Genomic DNA, 9,083 nt, shown 5'->3' with positions numbered 1-9,083 from the left:
ACACGCACACGCGCACACACCCATCTTACCTTCTTCCTCCCCTAAGAATTTGACTCCATTTGGAATCTCTTGTTGTAGAAATGAAAACCAATGAGAAATGATTACTTATACAAATGTCAAAAATCAATTTGTTAGGTATAATTCCTAACAAACTAACTACAATGAATGTTACCAGGCTATCAATTGTAAAACAGGTCCAAATGTCAGAGGCTACTTAAATGTGGGCAAAACAAAGTGTCTTAAACTCTGTGTACTATGATGGGGAAGAAGAGAAAACTTTCACAAAAAGGCTCCTTGAAATTCTGACCCCACCACACACTAACATGTGACCTTAGTGTTCGGAGTCCGAACTTCCTGCTAATCCTTAACTAACCAGCAGGGCAATACATACCCAGTGCCTGATACACAAACACAAAAAAGCAGACCCCAGTGCCAACTAGTTGATTGGGACTCACAGCGACTTTAGGGACAGAGCAGAGCGGCCCCCCGGGGTTCCGCTACTGTCAGTCTTTGTGGCCGCAGACGTCCTCAGCTTTCCCCCACGGAGTGGTGCTGGTGGCTGTAAATGCAGGAGCTTTCACCTAGCAGTCCAACTCTTAATCCATGACGGACCACAGGGCTGTTAACGTGGCTGACATTTGGAGGCACATCCAGACAACATTTCATTCAACCGCTTCACAGGAGGAAGCTAAGCACCACTGCTGGGCAACAGTAGTTACAAGTTATCTACGGATCTGTACAATGCATCTATACAAAGTTCTTGTCATCCACCATCATCTACCACGGACTGCCAGAGAACAAAGAGGTCTGTGCTAGAAGAAGGAGAGCCAGAAGGCTCCTTAGGCACCAGAAAGGCGAGACTTTGTCTCTTACACTTCAGACATAGTATCAGGAAGAACCAGTCCCTGGAGAAGGTCGTGATGCTTGGTAAAGTGGAGGGTCAGTGGAAAAGAGGAAGCCCCCAATGAGATGGACTGGCACAGTGTCAGCAGCAATGGGCTCAAGCTTACCAACGATTGTGAGGATGGTTCAGAACCAGGCAGTCATTTGTTCTGTTCTGTTACTACTGCTATGAGTCATGGACCAATTCAACAGCACTTAACACCACAGCACCACGACGAGAATCACCAGTACTGAATTCACTAACCCTTCACAAAGGAATTCCCCCGGTACTGTAATGGATCACACACTGGGCTGCTAACTGCAAGGTCAGCAGTTCAAATCTACCAGCCAATCCACAGACCAAAGATAAGGATTTCTGCTCCAGAAAAGCTGTGCAGCTCAGAAACCCTATTCAGGATGACTCTGAGCGAGAACCAACTCGACAACACACACACACTCATGGCCACCATCCTTAATCACCCTTCATATTTCATACAGAGTCCTGGTGTGGCGCTGTAGGGTAGACAAAGGACTGCTAACTGTGAGGTCGGCGGTTCAAACCAGCCAACCGATCCTCAGAAACCCCATTCAGAATGGCTGTGAGTTGGAATCGAGTGGATGGCAGCTCCGGCCCCAAGCACATCACCATGAAACCCTTCTCTATTTCTGTGCTAGGTCTGGTCCTGGCTCTGGGAGAAGAAGGCAAACTCCATGGTGGTATCTGATGCTCATTATTTTACATCTGGTTCTTTGAGAACACATTTTTTTCAGGATGAATAATTCTCATTTCTAAGCTATTAATTTATTAATAAGAATGATATATATTTTTTACAAATCTAGAGTTGGGATTACAGAGGGATTCTCACATCATGCTTTCTACACTATATTTTAGCTTTTATGTTTTCAAAACACCATAATTATCAATTATAAAATAAATATATTTTGGTAGAAAATTTTCAAATAAAGAAAAAGGATGAGGAACATAATAAAAACGTTTACCTAGAGATGGTCTTTAGTAATGTTTTGCCTATTACTCAATTCAGAGCACATGTGTACACACTCAGTATACTGAGTATCATGGAGTACACGTACCGTTGTACACTGGGGCTTTGCCATGAAATATATCATGAACATTTTTCCATGCCACTAAATTCTCCACAAAAATATTACTTAATGGCCACTCCACTGAATGAAGCTAAAACTCTCCAACGAGCTATTCTAAACGCTAGAGAGTCTTTCCTAAAGGGTCTCTGGTGAGAGACCACAGGTCACAGGTCACAGGTCACTGAGATGGGTGCAAGTTGGGAACACTGTGGTAAGAGCTCTCTGAGATGTCTGTCCAGGCCCCCTGCCTCCCTCCCAGCTACAGAAGACAGGGAACATCACTGCCCCCTCTCAATGTTCCTCACTACCATCTAAAATGTTACCTCACTGCAGAGTCAGAAATCTCTTTTTAAAAAAGTTTGTCCCCTTGATTACTGGCGAGCATGACCTTTAAGCATATGTCTTTGCTTTATGTTTCCTAGTTTACATTGACTAAGCATTTGTCTGTGCACATATTTTTCTGTGAGCACATTTACACTTTTCCAAGGGATCTGGTGGGGCACTGGATATGGAACCAGAGATCAGCAGTTCAAACACACCAACCGTTCCTAGGAATCCCTAAACAGGGTTGCTCTGAGGCGGGGCCAACTCCCAGGAGCTTAATGGCAACAACAAAATATACTCAAAACACTAACAGTGTTTCTAGCAGAGAAATTTGAATTTCTCTCTTATTTCTACCAGGAAGCATTATGATGTGTAACTAAAACATACTTGAAACACATTCTATAAAGTAAAAAGGACTCAAACCAACGTATTACTGAACAGAAACTTGAAGAAGAACCTTTCCTGGATGTTTTATGTGTCACCAATTAAAATAAGAAAAATAAAATCCAAAATGGCTACTAAACGATAATTCTATTAAGGACAGCTGCCAACCTGGAATCAGCCATCAAATCTTAGCTTTCTCCTCATTTTATGCAAAGGTCAATCTTGTTGTTACTGCGTTTGATCAGATCATGTGATCAGAATTCCACACAGCCCTCTCTTTCAGCTACCCTTTTCCCTTAAGCTTCATTATACTCTTTCTATCTTAAACTTTCCACATACGAGTCTAACTGTAAAAACTCAGTCATGGCCACCAGGTGCCTTACTGAACAATTCCCTCTCATCCATCAAAAACACTCAGAACTGGGAAGCGGAAAAAGAAGCGCTCCAAGACTAGAGAAGGCAACTGAAGACAGATTATGATTTCTCAATGGCATCCCTCTTCTTAGTGTACATAAACTTCAACATCCCTTTTTTTAAAGACAGAAATTCTAACGTAAAGACCACTTTTCTAATAAGGCCTCATACAAGTTTTGGACGCAGGGTACTGCTCTGCATTGGACAATAATATAATTACACAACAAGGGTCAAAAGGGTAAGCAAAACTAAACCAATGTGAAAAGTCTGAATCCCAGGCAACTCAGAGCACAGTATTTGACATGAAGCCTGGGTCCTGGGCAGGAGAGGGGGAACAGAAAGGAACCATAAGCTTTCAGAGAAGTTACAGCCAGTTCACACCAGAGGTATGCGGTCAAAGTGATCTCAGACCACAACCACTTTTGCACAAAATGTGAATGATTTCCCACAAATGAGAGGTAGGTCAGGTGGGCGTAACTCACCACATCCCGAAAGACAACAGCACGGAGGCGGTTGATGTCAACGTCCTGAAGAAGTCGATCCGGATCTTTAATCGGAGAAAGGTTACCTGGAACACCTTCTAATGGAGTCTTAAAAACAAAGAGAATTGTGATTTCAGAAAACCACACTGTAGCATCATTTCTAACATCTTCAGTTTTACCCACACTCTACTCAACATCACCTGACCATCTGTTGTCTGTAATCACCTAATACAAGGAATTGACTTTGATGGTCACCTCGACACACGTCAGTTTCACTTCCAATTTTCTTGGTCTTCATCAGCATAGCTTTCCTAGACTCATAAAGGCAGGTCAGATGATGGTAGGAAAAAAAGGCTTCCAATCAGAAGATCTGCCCTCAAGCCTTTGCTGTGTGGTCCTGGGCTTGGTACTGCTTCTCTCTGAGGTTCCCTCTGCTGACCTCTGAGTCTCCGGGCTCATTCATCTATCCTGATGCTATTATATACGAGATTACCATGGCATAGGATTTCTACTCACATGGGCTTCATATGTTATAATGTATGAGATTACCATGGCATATGATTATACTCCAGTGGACTTTAGAAAATATGTGAGATCACCATGGTACATGATTATACTCATATGGGCTTTATATGTTATAGCATGTGAGATTACCATGGCATATGATTATACTCGTATGGGCTTTATACGTTATAACGTGTGAGATTTACCATGGCATATGATTATATTCATATGGGCTTTATATTTTATAGCATGTGAGACTGCCATGGCATATGATTATACTCACATGTGCGTTGTATGTTATAACATGAGATTACCATGACATGTGATTATATTCATGTGGGCTTTATATGTTGTAACATGTGAAATTGCCAAGGCATAGGATTATACTTTCATGGGCTTTACACGTTATAACATGCTATATTATTATATTCATTTGTATAGGCTTTTTTATATGTTAGAACATGTGATATTAATATGGTGTATTATATTTATTGTTGTTAGATGCCACCGAGTTGGTTCCGATTTATGGTGACCCAGTATAGGGTTTCCAAGGAAGAGCTGGTAGGTTTGAACTGCCAGTCTTGGGATTAGCAGTCCAGTGCTTACCCTACAGTGACACAACAGGCCTCCCTCCCCAAGTCAAAGAGAAGGATTGTTTTTGTTGCTGTTAAGTGTCTTCGAGTTGGTTCCAACTTAGAATGACCTAGAATTGGGTTTCCAAGGCTGTAAATCTTTGTGGGAGCAGAAAGCCTCATCTTTCTCCTAAGGAGTGGCTGATAAGCTTGAATCACTGATCTTGTGGTTCAAAGTCCAGTGCTTGTCCAAAAGAAGTCACTGCATTCCATTAATACTTGTTTTATACTTGTTGTTGTGAAGTACTGTTGAGTCTGTTACGACCCATAGTGACCCTGAATAGGGTTTTTGAGGAGCAACTGGTGAGCTTGAACCGTCAACCTTGCAGTTCAAACCAACTTTGTAGTCCAGCACATTAACCCACAGTGCCACCCCAGGACTTACATGGGCTTTACATGTTTTAACATGTGCTATTACCATGGCATACGAGTATAAGCAGATGGCCTTTGATCCAGTCTGATGCATGCAGTTGCCATGGAATATTATTACGCTCGTGAAGGCGCGCATAGATGACCGCAGGGTGTTATTACACTCACATGGAGTCACGGGACCACAAGGTCAGTGTGAACTGCAGGTTGGTTTGAACCACGAGGTTGGCAGTTCAGACTCACCAGCCGTTCCATGAAACTCTATACAAGGGTCACTGAGTTAGAACCGATGGCATGGCACTAAACAATAACAGCAGGCTTTTATACATGTCTGCATTTTACAACCTCTAAGAAAAAAGTTCATTTGTTTTTAAATGTAAACTTAGCCATTCCTTATTACAAGAGAAAGAAATGAAAAATGATGCCCACCAAAATCCTTTTTATAGTTGATGAAACAAAAACTCATTAGGTAATCTATATAATAGCATACTAGTGAGAGAACTGAGTTCGTTAAATTTCCCATATGGAATGTGTCCAAATAGTGCAGCTTAGGTACCATCTGTGAAGTGTCAACTAGGAGTCCTGCACATGGCAATGTTACTGAAGGACACAAGTGGAGCTTCGCTACAGACCCGACTCCCAACATCTCATGGTACACTGGGGTAGGGTGGGGGGTGGGGGCGGGGCAGTGAGTGTGGCCTCTGGGGATGTGGTTCCTGTCAGCTCACTTTGGATAAGAGGAAGTGAGAGCTGATTTAGAAATCACCAAAAAGGATGGAATCACAAGATAATGAACTTTTCCACCAAGTTTTGAAGTCCTTTCATATTTACCAAAGTAAGATTAAATTACACTTACAAGTTACATAACTTACAGAGTTAATGAGAAACATTCAGAAACACTTTCATTCCTATGCCATTTTACACTTTCTAAATGGGTTCTGTATCTACAATCCAATGAGACCCTTATAAAGGCTGTGTGATAGGAAAAGCTAACATTGTTTCTTTTTATAAAACGTAAAATGGGGCTCAATGAAGCATTAGTGACTGGTGAGATGCTTTTCCAACCACATGAAAAAGTCAGTGAAGTTTTCCTTATTCACCTGACACACAAGAAGTGTGTAAACACAAGAAGAAAAACGTTAACCCCTGCCAAGCAGAGCCCTTACTAATAGATTCTGTCCTAGATTCGGTCTTGTTACCACACCAGCTCTCCCAACCACGGCTGGCTACCCACAGTACTCCGTCAAGTCTCCAAGCAATGACTCACTCACTAGACTGGGTCAACACTAGACTGTGAACCACAAGGCTGGCAGTTCGAGCCCACCAGCCGCTCCACAGGTGAACGATGAGGCTTTCTGCTCCCACAATGACTCACAGCCTTAGAAACCCTACACAGGGTCGCTATGAGTCAGAACCGACTCAACAGCACTTCACAACGACAACAACAATGCAGACACTGGTCTCTGTGGCATGCATGTAACTAGTGAGAAGAATCACTAAGAGACTTTAGCACAATGCTGATACAATTGCTATAACAACCCTAGGAGCTGAACTTCACGGTGTCCTCGCTCTATACGTAGACTTCAGGGCTCAGAGAACTTCAGTCAACTTGGTCAAATAATTATTAAGCAGTCAAGCCAGCAAGAGAGCTCACAACTGACCGACACCATTCAGCAATACCACCTCGCTTTGTTCCCTAGATTTTAAAAGATAAAAAGGAAAAATTAGCCAAATGCCCATCAGCAGCTGAGTGGCTACACGCAGTGTGGCGCCTGCCTGCGGTGGTACAGAATTCCTCCACAAAGCCAAGACAAGCCTGGACATGTGCTTCCGGCAGAGGAACTGTCCAGCATGCGCAGGTCTATGGAGACAGGAAACAGAGTAGTGGTTTCCAGGGACCAGGGCCACTGCAGAGTTTCAGAGGACTGTGTTAGGTAGGCACGAGGGTGACAGAAAGGTTGTGGACTCAGTAGTTGTGCTGGCTGTGCAGCATGGTGACTACAGAGCTGTACAATTGAAAATGACAAGCAGTATGTGATATATACCAGGGGCTTCAAACAGCTCATGGAGAATGGAAAAGGATCAAGGATTTTCCCACCAACTTTTGAAAGCCCACTCCTATTTTACAATAACGAAGGAAAAGGTAAGCCATGTTTAGTATAGAGATGCCCCATTACCTTGGACACAGCTGCGGCAGGAACACTCTGGGGGGCCTCCTGGGGCTTGCTGCCCCTGTCCCTCTGTCTCTGTCGGCAGTCTAAACAGTTCCTCACAGCGACACAGCAAACTACAGGAGAACGGAGAGCACGTTACACACGGTGAGCCGCCAGCGAAGCTTAGTCCTCTGTGTCTGTTCCCCTCCCCAGCAATTTCAATATTCTTAAAACACACTAAGTCATACAGTAATAAAAGCACATGTAACACAAACGTGGCCACGCACAGACCCAGGTGCCCACCCATCAGCTGAAGAAACAGAGTACCTACCAGTGAGACTCTGAAGTCCGATACCCCCCTCTACCCACCCTAGTCTGAATTTTAGGATGCAACAGTTTTCAAATTTACACTTCATACTTGTGTTTTTAATTTAATAATAAGGCTTTGCCCTTAGTTTGACTAACTTAGTAACAAGGCTGAACATAATTCCTAGTTCAGGCAACACCTGTTACAAAAGTGCAAGTGAGTCTCACAAATCCCAAAATGTCACTTTCTTCACTTGTCAACAAATGTTCAAGAAATACAAGCTTTAGGAGTCCTGGTGTGGCACTGTAGGACACGCACTGGACTGCAAGGTCGGTTTGAACTGCAATGTCGGTGGTCCAAACTCACCAGTCGTGCCTTGGAAACCCTATACAGAGTCACTATGAGTCAGAACTGACTCAATGGCACTTACTAACAACAACTTAAGAGTCGTAGACAGTACTTTAGAATTAGACCACTTGGGTTTAAATCCTACCATGTATGAGCTGCATGATTAGGGCCAGCTGCTTCAACTACCTGTGTCTCAGTGTCTTCAATGTAAAATGGGGAGACCCAGTAACTTCCTTAGAGAGATGTAGCAAGGACTGATTAATTGCTATGATATGTATACAGTGCTTAGAATGGTAAACAGTGCAGAACAAAGAATAAAGTGTTGACTTTATTAAAAGTCCTGGTAGTCTGCAGGTTAAGCATCAGGCTGCTAATCAAAAGGTCAGCAGTTCAAACCCATAGCCGGTCCGTGCGAGAAAGCTGAGGCTGTGTGCTCCCGGACAGACTGACAGTTTTGGAAGGCTTGGGGCAGTTCTATTCTGTCCTGAACAGCAGTGTGATCAGAATCCACTTGACAGCAGTGGGCTGGATTATTATCCACTTACGAAATTTCCCTAAGGAGGGCATAAAGGAAAGCCACTAGACGATTACAAGCTGGACTGCTAACCATAGGGAGCTCCAATCTACCAGACGCTCCACGTAAAGGCTGACAGCCTCAGAAACTCAATACCGAGTCACTAGGAGGCGGAACCGACTGGAAAGGAGCTAAGCACAACCAACCACAGGGCTGTTGAGGAGTCCCGGTGTGGCGCAGTAGGATAAACACTGGACTGCAAAACACACGGTCAGCAATTCAAACCCACCAACTGCTCTTTGGAAACCCTATACAAGGTCACTATAAGTCAGAACTGACTTGATGCTACTTAAAAACAAAAAAAGGATATTTACAATAAAAATGAAATTAGAAATGCAAACTAGGAATATATTCAGAAATATCAGAAATGTAAGTTCAGAATAAGCAAATAATTAATGTTTCAAATGACTGAGCCATTAACATTACCACCAGAAGCCAGTATCTTCATCTCACAAAGTTCCCGCCAATCATCCTTGGAAATTATCAACGGAAATGCTTGTGATGGTCCGCAAATTCACCCAACCTTTAGATCACCAGAAATCATGAGGCATTCAAGCTCTCCTCACCATGAATAAGAATCATTCTTCTCAAAGTACATTATATCAT

General features: G+C 43.0%; 1 protein-coding gene across 1 annotated transcript in view; it reads right to left on the bottom strand.

Moving 5' to 3' along the window:
- NBEA (neurobeachin) overlaps nt 1–9,083 on the bottom strand; it is an 822,532-nt gene that overhangs the window by 573,330 nt on the left and 240,119 nt on the right. Inside the window, exons 26-27 of the mRNA XM_006874376.1 lie at nt 7,273–7,382; nt 3,591–3,698 (exon numbers count right to left, since the gene is read on the bottom strand). Coding sequence (XP_006874438.1) covers nt 3,591–3,698; nt 7,273–7,382 — 218 coding nt within the window. The remainder of the gene's footprint in view (nt 1–3,590; nt 3,699–7,272; nt 7,383–9,083) is intronic.

This window comes from Chrysochloris asiatica, unplaced genomic scaffold (assembly GCF_000296735.1).
Source record: "Chrysochloris asiatica unplaced genomic scaffold, ChrAsi1.0 scaffold00272, whole genome shotgun sequence".
Taxonomy (NCBI): Eukaryota; Metazoa; Chordata; class Mammalia; order Afrosoricida; family Chrysochloridae; genus Chrysochloris; species Chrysochloris asiatica.
This window is presented reverse-complemented; position numbering and strand designations above follow the sequence as displayed.